Raw genomic sequence first — 15,548 nt, 5'->3', positions numbered from 1 at the left:
ATTGAAAATTTAGAATAAAAAATAAAGTTAAGAAAAAAAAAAGATAAGTTGTGAAAAATGGGGAAATTATAGAAAGGGAGAGAGCTACCAAAACATTGCATTCAAAGTAAAAGACTTGGACTAAGTTTCTTCAACAATAAAACATAGAGAAAGACTTTGGACATATCTCAGTCATATAAACCTATTAAAATCCCATCCATTATAAAAATAAAACCATTGAATTTTGTATATTAATATTCTTAGTGGGGCCGTGTGATTTCTCTTCAATTCTCCAATTTTCTCGGTGGGGTTAGTGAAATATGAGAATTTGAACCTCCGATCTTAAAGACGTGAGTATTGGAAAGATTCTCGATCAAGTTAGTGAAAGATGAGGATTTGAACCTCCGATCTTAAAGAAGTGGATACTGGAAAGATTCTCGACCAGGTTAGTGAAATATGAGGATTTGAACCTCTGATATTAAAGAAGTGGGTACGGGAAAGATTCTCGACCAGGTCAGTGAAATATGAGGATTTGAACCTCCGATCTTAAAGAAGTGGGTACTGGAAAGATTCTCGACCAGGTCAGTGAAATATGAGGATTTGAACCTCTGATCTTAAAGAAATTAGTACTTGAAAGACTCTCGACTAGGTTAGTGAAATATGAGGATTTGAACCTCTGATCTTAAAGAAGTGAAGACTGGAAAGATTCTCGACCAAGTTTAGTGAAATAAAATAAGAGGTCAGATGTTCGAATCATACTATTATTACGGTTAAAAAATGTATGTAATTTATTTTGTACAACAAACAAAAAAACATGAATAATGTAAGTAAATTTAGAATCAAAAGGTTCTTTTGAGGTCCTTAAAATCCAAAGAATCAATACATTCTAGCCTTTCCCTATGAAGATTATTCAAGAGTTTCAACACCTCAGTTGCTTTCTCCTTTGTCCATTCACTACAACCAACTTGCAACAACAACAATAGCTTTTGAAATGCTCCAACTTGAAAAGCTTCTACTTTAACTCCTCCATCTTCATCTTTTTCTTCTTCTCTACTCTCGTGCTTTACAAGCTTCCAAACGATCGACACCGATAGCTCGGTCGCCAAATCCGACACTCTAAGTATCTTTTTCACAATCACGGGCATCGTCAAAGCATGCGCGTACACCTCTTCTCTTCCTTGTTTGGTCTCGCAAATGCCATCGAACACTCCCAACGCCCTCTCGCATACGCTTCTCTCGGCGTCTACGAGGGTTTCGAGTAGCAAAGGGACCAACCCCATTTGAAGAAATGCCTTTGTGAAGCCCTCTTGATTGGAAGAAGAGGCTATGGCATGATATGTTATGAAAAGTGAGGCCTTTTTTGAAGATGAACACATGGGCTCTTTTATGAGCTTCATAAGACCCTCTAATACTCCTTGGATTTCACCTAATTCGCTTACTTTTTCAGGGTATGATGAAATTATCTCTTTCAATACCAAAATTGAGCTTCTTCTTCTTGATTTGTCTTCTCCTCTTACAAACCACACCAATGCTTGCATTGAAGCTTCTGATTTTAGATGTTTAATGGCTTCTTCTTGTAGAGGGAAGATCATTGCCATCGTCGATAAGATTTCTTCTAAAATCTCGACCCTATTCTCGAATCGTTCGGGTTTCGAAAACGCTTCGAATGCGGAGGATAATACATTTCCTGTTAACATATAAACAAAAATAATGATAAAAAGGTTCGAATTTTGAATCTCATAGCTAATTTGTAAGAGTCCTATTTGAGCTTTTCCTTAATAATTTTAAAATGGGTCGGTTTAGGAGAGGTTTACACACCCTTGTAACAAAGGGTGTTTTGTTCTACTCCCCAGCCAAAGTGGGCCCTCATTTGTAAGAGTCCAAGCCGACCACTAGTAAATATTGTCCTATTTGAGCTTTTCCTCGATAATTTTAAAATGGGTCGGTTAGGGAGAGGTTTACACACCCTTGTAACAAATGGTGTTTCGTTCTACTCCCCAACCAAAGTGGGCGCTCATTTGTAAGAGTCTAAGGCGACCACTAACAGATATTGTCCGATTTGAGTTTTTTCTCGATAATTTTAAAATGGGTCGGTTAGGGAAAGGTTTACACACCCTTATAAAAAAGGGTGTTTCCTTCTCCTCCCCAACCGAGGTGGGATGTTAGCTACGAAATAGTTTACGAACCTGTTCCATTGGCAATAATGCATTTCTTGTTCCTTTCACTTTCTTGTACCAATATCTTGATCTTCTCAACCAAGGACTTGCATCCATCACAATCCTCCCGCCCGACCGCAGCGGCAATCTTGTCAAGAATCTCCCGAACCTGGACCGGGCTGGCGGGAACCCTTGGCGTCGGAATCCTCTCGATCCCATGAGCCCTATTCTCGACGCACCAAGCTTGGATCATCTTCCTTATGTTGTGATTAGGAATGGAATCAATGGTGTGCAAAGGTTGGTTAGTGAAGGGGCAGCTGAAATTGCCTCCTTCAATCCATGTCTCAATGTTGGCTCGATCGTAGGTGATGCCGGTGGACATGGTGACTGGATCTTTCATCAAGTCCAGCGATATTGGGCACAGGAAATGGCTCGGGATCGTCAGCTCCGCCATGCTGCCGCCGCCGCCGCCGCCGCCTCCTCTAGCCATCCTCCGGGTAGCCCTCCGGCGTCGCCAAGAAAACATCATCATAGAAAGAAATTAGAGGAAATTAAAGAGAAGGGGTTGTTATTTATATTGGATAAAGATGGTGTTTATATGTGAATGGGAACATTGAACGGTCACGCGGGGTGAACTATAATATATATATATATATATATATATATATATATATATAAAGTTGAACAAAGAGGGAATTAGTCGGACAGAAATGGGAGAGTTTGAATGTTGACCAAAGAGAGAAAGAAGGGAAGTTTGAAATGGTAAATGGATTTTATTTTATTTATATAATATATATATATATATATTAATGCAAAATTTTTATGGGTAATTTTAAATGAGGTGTTAGGAATCACGACCCTCCACAATATAAACTTTTATGCCTATGCTTTAGCCTTCAAAGTCGTCTCATGCCATGTCATACTCTCTCCCAACCATCCTCGGAGAGAGACAAGATTATATTTTCTATTTTTACTGCTAAGCTATATTATTGTATTTTTATTTATAAAATATTATTAAAATTTTTAAAATATTTTTATATTTAAAAATAGAAATTATCTATTAAAAATTAAAATCTCCGCTCCATTTTCTTCCAATTGAATTATTTGTGATTTGTAAGGTTTGACCAAGTCGTACCATGATTGAAATTAAACCTAAATTTAAGGATTAAATTTAACCGTTGGAAGGTGTGAGGATTAAACTAGTCATTCCAAATTATAAATATGTATTTATTAAAATAATTGGAAATTTACATGTTTATAAAATAATTGTAAAAGTTTTTTTTAAAAAAAAAAAATTTGTATGATACTAAATAAAATCAAATTAAGTTTGTCTTATAATTAAATCCTCACCCAATTATTGAATTAAAAAAAAGACCTATAATCATAATTAATATACCTTAATTAAATTTGTTTTTAATTAACTTAATACATTCATTTCTAAATTTTTAAATAGAGTAAATAAATAACAAAGAAGGAAAGGCTATTAATTTCTTTCATTGAATGAAGCAAAATAAATTATTAAGAATTTAAAGTTATTGGGAATACATACGCGGAATAAACGCGCAATTTGAATCGGCGGCTTTAAACGCGTGCCCAAATTCGGTATTTCACCTTTTTTTTTTTTTTTAAATTGCAAAACGCATTTTATCCCCCATGCTTTTCTCCCTTATCACACGCAAATATATTTTTCATATCCTCCTTATTTTTTAACCTACTTATATTTCCTTTTATTTGGGTTTAAATTCCATTTATACCCTTGACCGTTTTACCACTTATATTTTAAATTAATAATGGTGTCAAGATTAAATAAAATCCAACCATGTTAAGATTTTGTTTTGAAAATCATTAATGCATAATTCTCACCTAATAATAATTATGTTTTCATTGTTTACTTTGAATTTACTACGCATTTACTTTAATTGTTTTACAAACTCTATACTTTGTTGATTTTAAATGACGTAAACATGCATATAGCAATAAGCCCAAACGGAACTAGATTTTGAAGAACGAGTCATTACCTTTTAAAAATGAACCAAAAAATGCTCTTGAATTTCCCACAGAATTGAGGAGAATTTTTTGTTTGAAAGGGTGGAGAGAGTAAAATACAAGTCCATTGAAAATTCTATTGCGCGTAATATTGGAAATTGACTTGAAGTTGGCAATAGTTTTTTTAATACATTTTGGTATCTCAAATTGCAAATTTCTAAAATCTACCGTTCAATTGTCCAACAACTTGCAATACAATTCAAATGACTAAAAAAATATATAGAGGAAAAAAAAAATGTTGTAGGATTCGCGGGTTCGGTGAGGTACCTTTTAAACTCGATCCAAATTGTTTTGGTTGAAAATTTCTTCAACTCGAACTCGAACAAATGATAATCAACCCGAATGGGTGAGAAAATGAAATGTTAATATCTAAAACATCTAAATGCAAGCAATTCATAAACAAAGCATCAAAGTGGTTTATTGTAAAAAAAAACTTTAACATCAATTCCAAATTTTTCCTTCAAATCAGAGATCTAAATGCAAACTCATAATCTTAATTGACCGTCGTCCTGCAAAATTTGCTCCAAGTTATGGATACAAAGACCGAGAGATGATTTTTTTTACCTTGAGAGACATTCTGTGATATCATATATAGCAACAACAAGAACTTTGTCTAGCAATGTACCAATTTTCGGTCATCGTCCGGACTACAGTAACAACTCGGCGATCTGAACAGCATTAAGCGCTGCACCCTTGCGAATTTGATCACCACAGACGAAGATATCCAACCTGCATTCATGAGAGAATCCCATTAGTTTTGTTTTCATTTTTCAATCAGGAAACAAACAGATAACTCTACGAGGTAGATGTTTATACCCTTTATTTCCATCAAGTGAAACATCCTGTCGGATCCTTCCAACTGCGACGTCATCTTTGTTTGATACTTTCAATGGTGTAGGAAACTGGTTGGCAGCCCGGTCGTCTATAATGACAACTCCAGGAGCGTTTTTCAGAATCTCTCTGGCTGTGTCCTGCATAAAACAGAAATAATAACTTAGAACTCGATTCGTGGAACTATATTTTTGCGACTAGAATCATTGATCACAAACATATCGAATGGTTACAGATTTTACTAATGCAATTACAACTTCGACATAGAAGAATTAATCTACACAGAGAGGTATGAGGTGATCTATTGATAAATGAAGTCAGACATTTTTAGTCATGTGACACAAACATGAATCAGATGGCAAATTTCAAGCATCAGATACATTTCATCCTGGACTGATGATGATCTCAAATTCAACTGCGAGTGTGGGTTCAGAGAACCCATAACGAGAAAACAAATTCAAAGGAAAAGAGAACCGCAAAGATCACACTTTAAGAACTTTGCCATGAACATAACCGCAACACGGTGGTAGGTTTTATTTGCTAAATAATCTAATGCTCTATAATTCAGTTTTTGGGAATTTATGAATTTTTAGCTTCCTATAAGAAGAAAGAAACGAGAACAATCCATGAGTACTTATAACTAACAATTGGCATCCATTACATAGTTATCAATCAAAGAAGTTCTTATACAGCGAATTTTACGATGTGCTCATTCATAGAGCATTATGAAGAAACATTCAATCAAGCATCTCCTAGTAAAATCAAACCTATGGAACGCAAATGTATCATGACAATATATTAGGAGGCCGATTGACAGAAGTCCAAATAGGCTGTAAAAGGCTTCACCACATGGCCTCAAAAGTTGAAAGCACATTCTCTTAGATTCAGCACCATCCTTTTGTGCATTACAAAAGCAAAAGATAGGCGGGAAAAGGCACTCTTTACACTATGCTTATAGCCCAATGTAAAACAAGTTCACTCTTTACATTATGCTTATAGCCCATCCACTAATCTTTGGGGAGGCCTCACCAACCCCAAGGCCAAATTATAAAGTTTTCAACCTAGGGGCTTAAATCCAAGACCTTGGAGGTTATCTCCAAGCAGCCGAAGCCATTACCCTCAAGGCCTACCCCTTGGGTCCTGACATGATATTTTAACAACTAGGGTGGATTTCCATTCCCCATACAAAAGTCTGGGAAAAGGCACTTCAAAATCATTTCATTCTCAACCTAAAATAAGCAGAGGAAAACTGAAAATCTATATGCCAGCAATCAACAAATATCTCAAGAAGAATACACGACAGCACTGATCAAAACAATATCAAAATAAAATCTTACCTCATCAAGGGGATTCTCAAATTGAAGATTCACACTCTCAGCATGCGCACGCATGACAGGAACTCGTATGCAAGTGGCAGTAACTTTAACATTAGCATCACTCTTGAGGGGCATAAAGCAAGTCGGTTAGAGTACAACACGATTCCATTTACCAATTTCCAAAGAAAAACAATTCACAAACGTTGTGCAAATAAAGTTCAGGACGTAAGTGGTATCCATAATTCACAACCAACACTCACCCATATTTTCCGAGTTTCTTTTACTAATTTCATTTCCTCTTCGTTGTATCCATTTGAAAGAACAGATGCATTGTGGGAGAACAAATTGAAAGCATACTGCACCAAGGAGAAGAAACTGAGAAAATTGCAATAGAAATTTGACCCTAAAAAAAGGACACATAAAGATAAGTGCCATTGTAAAAGAGACTGACCTGATCCCTAAATATATTACAAGTTGGTGGTTTTCCTTCCAGGACCTTCAAAAAAGGAAGAGAAGCAAAACAGTTTAGAATAGCCATTGAAATGAACTAATAAACCATCCAAAAGATAAGACGTCAAAGAAAAAGCAGTCCAGATTATGAGATACAACAATAAACGGAAAAAAACCTCGCGAGTTTGTTGCACAAGCTCTTCCATTGCTGCAGCACCAGCACCACTAGCTGCTTGATATGTACTAACAACCATGCGTAAAACCTGTCATTTTCAATACCGGTATCTATCTATCATTAAGGGTGAACTTGAAATGAAATTTAGGAGAGTAAAAAGTGATTTAGCACATTGAAAATACTTATTAAATTTTCATAGCATTTTGGAAGTACTTAAATGCTTATAGGAGAAGCACTTAAAAGCACAATTAAGGAAACATCAAAAGGCAGGCTACTTTTCAAAGAAAAAGCAAAACCCGAGAGAAAAATCTCAAACTCAAACATAGCTCGCGTATCATTCCCAAAAATTGTAAACAGAACAAAGGAAAAAAAAGAAGAAGATGAAAGAATCAATCGCAAAACCTTAGCGTGACGATGCAGAGGAGTGACAGCCATCAAGCAGATGATGGTTGAGCAATTAGGATTGGCAATCAAAGCGCCCTTGCCAGTCCCAACCTTAATCCCCTTCATGGCTTCGGGATTAACCTCCGGAATAACAAGAGGCACATTCTCATCCATCCGAAATGCGGAGCTATTATCGACCACAATAGTCCCCTTCTCAGCGGCGAGCGGTCCAAACTTCTTGCTGATGGATCCTCCAGCGCTGAAGAGAGCAATGTCCACACCATCGAAGCTATCCGCAGTGAGCTCCTCAACAATATGCTCTTCGTCATGAAAGCGAACAGACTTGCCAGCGGAGCGCTTCGAGGCTAGCATCTTAATGGAGCGATAAGGAAATCCACGGTCTGAAAGGACAGAGAGAAATTCCTGGCCGACGGCGCCGGTGACGCCGACGACGGCCAGAGAAGGCCCGTTCTCCTGATACGCCATACGAACAACTCTAGAGATGCGCCTTGATTTAGGGTGAGGAGAAGCAGTGGAGAAGAAGGAGGTTCCTGAAGAAGCTAGAGCCGCCATTGTAGAGAGAGAGAAAGAAGAAAAGCTTCAATGGAGCTGAGGCGGCCGGTTACCCACTGAATAGCAGAGAAAACTGCTACTTTTTTTTCTTCTTAGTCATTTATATTTCCAAATTTTTAAAATATTTATTTTTATATATATATACATTAAAGTTAATAGATAATAACTTTGATAATTTTTTGTAGTATCCTTTTTAATTGAAATTAAATTTTGGTATCTGTTATATAAAAAACAAAATATGTATTAAAATAAATGTAAAACTATTATAAAGAGTTTAATTATTGTAATTAATACAATTTAAGTTTTTTTCTTCTAATTTCTTTCTAATTTCTTTCTTCTTCTTTATTACAAAGTTATTAATCGACAAGTCCGAACTTGAGTTCAAGCATTTAGAGACCAACATCTAGATTTAAGATTTTTTGCTTATTTTATTTTATTTTTATAGGAATAGAACAACGTTTAACCTAGATAACTCAAACTTCATAACTCTACGCACTCCAAACACAAACGACTAAACAACTTGGAGACCCGGACAACTCAACACTCTTAGCACCCCTAAGATGGACTTGTTAACTTCATAGACTTATCAACTCTAAATTTCATAACTCAACTCAGTACCCCAAACGACCCTAAAAGACTCGGCAAATCTTGTAAAGGATAATCATAGACTTAAAAAGGGTATTTTAGTAGTCCATCATTCAGTAGTCCTATAATTTTTTTTTTTTTTTTTTTTTTTTTTTTTTTGAATTTCATGTAAATTTTACCAAAAGCTATGCTAGCTTTAGGTACTGAATTAGCTTACACAACAATTCCATTGAAGCTAAATAACATTATATATCTTATATATAATGAGCTTTTGAGAGAGAAACAATACAATAGAAATCAATTGCCTATCATCAACCATCCAAGTGAGGAAGGACAGCATCTTGAAGAGCAATAAGCTTTCCCTTTCCACCATACTCAGCCGGCAATACTTCTTCTCCAATTTCCTCTATCATACTTTTCCTTTCTTCTTCGTTGCTCACAATCACAATCTGAAGTCATTAGTTTCATTCAATTACATTCAAAATGTCGCCATAGATATTAATCATGCTTCTTCTTATAACAATGATTCTAGCACCATGCAGTTAACGTTCATATACAATACTCACAATGATCACTAACATTGAAAAGATTAGAACAACTTTCTATCTTTATTCTCCATTTAACATGTTCTACGAACCCTCTTTTGTTTGTGATTTTCAATGTTAATTTGATTCAGAAGGGAGGAAATAAAGCTGTGGGGATTTGAACTTAGAGCTTAATGCTCTCACTTAATATTAAATCACTGTTTATTCAAAAGCCTGTCAATCCAATCCAAGCACAGCAGAGTAGATAAAACTAGTAGATAAGATACTAATTATCATCTCGTTCAATTCCTCACCTCATAGTTGTTCAACTAAAAGAATGGTTAGTGTTAGTCCCCGACTTTAAACACATTGTTTCAGCTGTTAATTATCACCAGCTATGTGTTTTGTTTATTATTTCGAGGAAAAGATATCTATGGAACAAGTATTTGAAGGCAGATGCAGCGAGTCATTTGTCAATTTTTCTGGAATGTTGTTATAGAGATCACATACCTTTTCGAGTGTCACCTTCTCAAGGAACCGAGAAACCATCCTCCACACGCTGATAAAAAACCGTGGCATATTTAAGATGTAGCACTTTGCCAGACGTTCAGGATAATAGGCCTGCATTAGAGAAGCCAAAAGAATCAAAACGTGCAATGGTTATGTTACAAGAAGGAAACAAAAAAGAGGTCATGAACTAAATTGTTACTTTCGTGAAAGTTTAGGAATCAAAAGTATTTTTAAACCAATAGTTTACCTGCAAAAACTGAAAGCCTGTGATCAATCCACGGGGGTCGATGTTCTTGTACGAAATCTGCTGCAAATCAAGAATGCCAATCAGCTTCTCATTCCCGATTTCTCTTCCTTGGAAAGCACTGTAACAGACACCAGAAATACTAAACACGCTATCACTTGAACTTGCCAAGATACAATTGTTTGAGCAATATGGAATCATAGTGTTCACAAGAGTGACAAAGAAAGCATATGAAATTTGTTTAACATGGTTGAAAATGGTGAGTACAAAGAGAGATAATTTGCAAGAGTTCTGCACACATGAAGTTAGTACAGATTGAGTGGCACCTTGAAATTGTCTTGTCCAAGGCATAAACCACATACTCTGCATAAAGATAAGAGATGAAAACAAGTGAATCAGATAATATCAATTACTTGATGCCTTTAACTCATTTTCCATTTAAATGCATAATCCTGCGCTGTTGGAGAGAAAAAAGCTCAAGAAGGCAATGTAACCTTACAATATTTAATCATACTGACACAGAGAGCTGGAAGTGCCCACACAAATGGGGCATGTATGGTCCACATTCACATGATCTTTTAGCCTAAAATTTGATGAGCCGTCTGGAATTCAATTTTGAAGATAGAAAAAAAAAATCCGAAAGTGTTCTGAAACTTGAGATTAATTTCATTTCTGCACATAGTCATAATCTCAATCTTGTGATGTGATGAGGAATAACAATTTTATTTTATTGAAAAATTGGTCCTTCATAATAACATATGAAGTGGAAATCTTATAGAATGTCAAACATGAATGAGACATAGGACGGTCTGGTGGTGACCTAGAACGGTGTAACGATCCAAATTTTAGTTCTGATCATCCAATTTTCATCTAACGTTAATTTTGCCTTTTCCCAATATTTTTCATGAAAACCATCTTAGAAAACAATCTATAACGAAGATGTAGAATGGTACAATTCAATCTATTCTTTAAGATATTAATTAATGAACAGATCAATCAATCATGGTGAAGAAGTGGAACTGGTCAACCCTCATGGAATCAATATAAAACTAATTTCAAAGGGCGGGCTAACAATTTCAAAACAGATCCCAAAACAAACTCCAATTAAACTGAAAATCCGAGTTGAGAGAACTCACTCTTGAACTGAACTTGATCCTTCGCAGGAAAATGCTTGCTCCCTTTAACGATCATCACAGAATGCCCATTCTGTGACAAACCCTGCAAATAAATTTTCCTAGCTTCCAGTTCATCTTCAATCTCAGATTCATCAATTCGCCCATTCGGAACCATCGTATCCCTCCATTTCTGCCATTGTACAAACATCTTCGCTGCTTTCTCAACATCCATCGACCTCGCGATCAAAAACCTCATCATCGTCAGGTCTCCATACTTCTGCAAAACAAAGATTACATAAACAAACAAAAAATTCCAATCTCAAAAAGAAACAAGCCCACAGAAACCCTTACTTCCGTGGAAACCCCATTTTTCTCGACTACTCTCCTCATCTGCAAAATCCGCTGACTATTCTCCATTTTCCAAAACTAACACAAAGATAATCACCGTAATCGGCCTCAACTACAGTAGAAACAACGAACTTAAAATCAAAATCTGAAACCAAAATTTCACCAAACTAGTACGATCGGTTTCAAAATCAGAAATCTGGGAGGGATTTAAAACAGTAGAATCAAAGAAACGGGAAAGGGAAAAAGAGAAAAAGGGAGATCAGAGAAGAAATTAGGAGGGATGAAATGGAATTTAATGGTGGAGCCAGAAGTGAATGGATATGAACCGTTTGGAATTTTGCTGCGAAATATTCGGAAATGGATTTGAGGGTGCCTTTCACGCAATTCAATGTTGAAGAAACTTGCAAACCAGTAGTCACTATGAGTCTACGAAAGTCATCTCTATCGCCATTTTTTCTTCTCCAAGATTCTCATTTACTGTTCTCTTTTTGCAACTGTGTGAATAATATATATAGAGAGAATAACAGAAAATTATTTTATTTTATTTTACTTTATTTTATTTTATTTTATTTTATTTTATTTTATTTTATTTTATTTTGATATTTTAAAATGGAAGAAATTGGAAAATTGAAATTCATTTTTTACAAAAAAAAAAATGTCTAAAAATAATGTTGAATTATTCAAAATGTCTATAAATATTTTTTAGAATATAACTATATTAATAAAATAAAATAAAAGTATTTAATTTAGTATTTATATCAGTGATTTTTATATATATATATATATATATAATGAAAATATTTATTAATCTCATACATGTTAAATGCCGTGTAAACTAAGACATTTAGCAATTGTCAATACATATTTTCTTCTTTACTAATTAAATGAATTAAAATGTGCATTTATTATTTGTTTTATATTTATTTCATTTTCAAATATTATATTAATGTTCTCTCAAATTTTACATTAAAAATTATTTTCAATATTGTGATGAGTTAAAGTCAAATCGTTAAATAAATCTATTTTTTTTAAAAGAAAAAATAGCTGAGAAGGACGATAATTGTAACATTATATATTTTCATAAAATTTAAATATGCTATTAGAGAATAAGTAGTTCCATTATTTCGAGACGTAAAATTTGGGATCTCACCCTCTTATTGGCCTCGGGACTTGAATCATTAAAAAAAAAAATTATTAGAGAATCATTGATACTGAAGCTACAAGATATAAAACAGATTTTTGACCGAACTATAATTACGAACAACTCAAAAAGAATCACATGTAATAATTATAAACGAGCCCCACGATCTTAATATCAAGATTTCCTATTTGAAATTATAGAACTATCAATTTCAAACCTAGACTTTTCTGGTTTTAAAATTGATTTTTTTTTTTAATTTATTAGATAATATCAGTAATAATTGTACTTATCTGATAGATCAAGACTTCAGTATTTATTATTGTATTTATGGCTCCAATTTTGGTAGATATTGAGAATATTATAATTTATTTTTATTTTTACAATATACTTTGAGAAATTTTCTTCAATTTTATTTATGTATTTATTTAATAAGTATTTAATTTTTTTTTTTTTTGAAAATAAAGCAAAAAAAAGTGATTTATTATTATATAGTGAAAATAATATTGGCTTATGACCACATGCATATATTATAATTTATACCTACAATTACTTTAATGGTCAGGTAAGAAATATAAATGTAAGAGTTAATGGTTAGGTAAGAAATATAAATGTAAGAGCTAACTTAACATGGAATTAATTAACCTAACCTTATAATACAATATAATATTTCATATCAAATTATCTAATTATTATATAGTAAAGTTTTCGGCTAAATTTATAATTTAATTTTACAAAAAAAAAAAATAAAGGGAAAATAGAGGGCGGATAGCTTGACCTTATCTCGAAAGGTCGAAATTCCTCCCTCATCGCATTTCTTTCAAAATGGCGAACCACCTCCAAACATCCCCAATCCTGCACTCCGATTCTCTCCCCACCGTTCTCCGGCCACTTTCCGGCGACCTAAACACTACTCCAACCAAAATCTCTTTCTCTTTCTCTTTCACAATCCACGGTTCTCTAAATTTCAGAGCTCGCCGCCGCCGCCAACGCCCTAACGATTGCGCTGCTCGGCGGAGAGTCCGATACGATGATGAAGAAGATGAAGATGAAGAGTATGGCCACAATGAACAGATTGCGCTGCTGGAATCCTACACTCGGGGCGCTGCCGGCGAGGCGCTGATCGTTCACGCGGCGCTCGATGGCGACCTCGTTGAAGTTCTCGTCTTCAAGGTTTTTCTTCGTTTCTTTAAATTTAGGGTTTAGGTTAGATTAAAAATTTTAATTGAGAATGAGATGTAAAATTGGACAGGGATTCTCGTCATGCTTGAGCTATGCGACTTCATCTGATCCATCCAGAAGTGTTCTTCCAGCAAGAGCAACGATTCAATCCATTGATAGAATCAAGGGCCCATTTGATCCCTCAAATATCGAATACATTCAGAGGGGTATCACTTGGGAATCATTCAACTTCCCTACATAGCTTAATATCATACCATTCGTTCTTACAACCTATCATTCTGTTAATTAATTGAATATCATTTCATTACTTCAATTTTCTTACCTTCAATCTTATCAAATCCTCTCGGCAGGTTTCAATTTTATGATTTCGTTAGGATTGTGCGTGCATGTTCAATCGTCTGCGACACATCCGACTTTCCTTTACACTAGGCCAAGTCATTCGGCTCGACGTTACCTCTGCTCGGGGCCAAAGTCTCTCAATGCAACGTCGCATCTTATCTTGTCATCTTGATCCCCATCGACATAGTTCATATGTCTTGGCGTCATTTCGAGTCTCGGGATGTCGTCGGCCATCACAACTCGTTCGGTCATGCCATCGAGAATGGGCCCGTGTGTCGCTCATCTCATCGGGACTTCCCGAACATCCATTCATCTGGGTTCTATCGAGGCATTGGCCCTCCCATGCCCATGTCGTGTCATTTACGGATACCGTGTCGGATAGCAGGTGTATGTAGCAACCTCCAATACACAGGCTGGGGCGCAATATCGGCACATCGGTGCCACTCGGTACTATACTTGAAAAACTCATTTCAAAAGAAGTCGCCCGAGACACTCGTCTCGGTACGCTCGCCCACACTGTGACACACGTATGTGCCATAGGGTAGCTCATAGGGCCCAGGGGTGGTGGAGAGCTAACATCATGATATCCCTATAGTACATTTTGAGCCATTTTCAATCTTTGAGGCATAGACATAATTTTGGTGAACGGTCATACCGTGTCGTGCATCATCCGTCTAGTGTCCGATTAACACCAAATTTGGCGAGCATTCATATTTCATATGGACGAGTAATTTTGGAACAAATTTTAAAATTCATAAATCATTTAGATATAAATTTAAAAATTCTATGAACTAGACCTACTTGTTCACTTTTATTAGCAATAAATTAGGAAGCACTTTTATTAGCAATAAATTAGGAAGCAGCTGAGTACTTAGAAAAACATATATAACCTCATGCCTACTCTTTAAGAGTTGACAATGTCGAGTTTTTAGGCATCCCGTATGGGACCAATTTCTTATCATTTGTGCCTATTCTCGTCTTTGGGTCGAACTTGATTTATCGGGCATATGGCTCCTATAGTCTTTAAATTTTCAATCTCATATCAGTTTTGGACTCGGGAAAGTTCATCGATAAGTCTTTTTTTAACCTAGAATTGTTAAGGTAAAAGGAGTCGTTGAAGTGGTAATTATGAAATTGATGGGATAAATGGGGGAGGGGGACTTGTGTGTCAAGATGAAATAATAATAATATTTATTATTATTATTATTTATTATAAATAATTTTTCAATGGGTGGATGCATGAGCATGAGCATCGCATGTCGATCGGCTGACGATGGGGACCACAAGGCATACTAGAAAGAATCCTCTTCCCGAAAAAAATATCTTTTATGACAACGATTTTCTTGGTGACGTGGCGATTTCTAATTCGCCCTTGAACGCCAGATATTTTCGAACTCCAAATATCCAATCCCACGCGTGTTCCCCACTCTCCCCAACGTGGACTTTCGCTCTTTTCTTTCACCCTTCTTTTTCCGCTTAATTACTCAACTGCCATTTCCTTTTTAAATTAACACACCAAATTTTTAGTAAGTTATAAATTTAGTTACTTCACTTATAAAATGTTTTTAACAGTTTTTTTAAATGTTTTTCTTCAATAATTTCTATAATTTAATTGCCTCATAGTTTTTCTGAGGACCTTCAATTTCTACACTT

The 15,548-nt window shown here is 35.3% G+C and overlaps 4 protein-coding genes across 7 annotated transcripts; 1 reads left to right on the top strand and 3 right to left on the bottom strand.

Annotated features, from left to right (window-relative positions):
- Positions 1 to 724: 724 nt before the first annotated feature.
- LOC111779051 (U-box domain-containing protein 21-like) lies at positions 725 to 2,714 on the bottom strand. Its single transcript, XM_023659108.2, has 2 exons — positions 2,166 to 2,714; positions 725 to 1,666 (listed from the first exon to the last, which is right to left on the bottom strand). Exons 1-2 carry the CDS (start codon positions 2,665 to 2,667, stop codon positions 819 to 821), a joined length of 1,350 nt encoding a protein of 449 aa, XP_023514876.2. The 5' UTR covers positions 2,668 to 2,714; the 3' UTR covers positions 725 to 818.
- Positions 2,715 to 4,577: 1,863 nt separating this feature from the next.
- LOC111788078 (uncharacterized) lies at positions 4,578 to 8,000 on the bottom strand. The gene is made up of 7 exons (XM_023668245.2): positions 7,356 to 8,000; positions 6,955 to 7,041; positions 6,780 to 6,824; positions 6,589 to 6,684; positions 6,350 to 6,451; positions 4,998 to 5,152; positions 4,578 to 4,910 (listed from the first exon to the last, which is right to left on the bottom strand). Exons 1-7 carry the CDS (start codon positions 7,908 to 7,910, stop codon positions 4,829 to 4,831), a joined length of 1,122 nt encoding a protein of 373 aa, XP_023524013.2. The 5' UTR covers positions 7,911 to 8,000; the 3' UTR covers positions 4,578 to 4,828.
- A 724-nt stretch (positions 8,001 to 8,724) lies between these two features.
- Positions 8,725 to 11,735, bottom strand: LOC111778326 (Sec14p-like phosphatidylinositol transfer family protein). Of its 4 annotated transcripts, none has more exons than XM_023658080.2 (7): positions 11,563 to 11,735; positions 11,240 to 11,348; positions 10,910 to 11,165; positions 10,100 to 10,136; positions 9,777 to 9,894; positions 9,530 to 9,640; positions 8,725 to 8,944 (listed from the first exon to the last, which is right to left on the bottom strand). In XM_023658080.2, the coding sequence occupies exons 2-7, from the start codon at positions 11,303 to 11,305 to the stop codon at positions 8,807 to 8,809; spliced, it is 726 nt and encodes a 241-aa protein (XP_023513848.1). In that variant the 5' UTR covers positions 11,306 to 11,348; positions 11,563 to 11,735; the 3' UTR covers positions 8,725 to 8,806. The 4 variants fall into 4 exon arrangements, with proteins under 4 accessions (XP_023513848.1, XP_023513865.1, XP_086984570.1 ...); XM_023658097.2 differs by having other exon boundaries at positions 11,610 to 11,731; XM_087128444.1 differs by lacking the exon at positions 11,240 to 11,348.
- Positions 11,736 to 13,130: 1,395 nt separating this feature from the next.
- LOC111808712 (uncharacterized) lies at positions 13,131 to 14,653 on the top strand. Its single transcript, XM_023694860.2, has 3 exons — positions 13,131 to 13,547; positions 13,627 to 13,762; positions 13,907 to 14,653. Exons 1-3 carry the CDS (start codon positions 13,200 to 13,202, stop codon positions 14,065 to 14,067), a joined length of 645 nt encoding a protein of 214 aa, XP_023550628.2. The 5' UTR covers positions 13,131 to 13,199; the 3' UTR covers positions 14,068 to 14,653.
- Positions 14,654 to 15,548: the final 895 nt, after the last annotated feature.

Source organism: Cucurbita pepo, chromosome 1, assembly GCF_057944985.1.
Source record: "Cucurbita pepo subsp. pepo isolate OVF chromosome 1, ASM5794498v1, whole genome shotgun sequence".
Classification (NCBI taxonomy): domain Eukaryota; kingdom Viridiplantae; phylum Streptophyta; class Magnoliopsida; order Cucurbitales; family Cucurbitaceae; genus Cucurbita; species Cucurbita pepo.
Note: the sequence above shows the minus strand (reverse complement) of the source record. Positions and strands in the feature narration are given on the sequence as shown.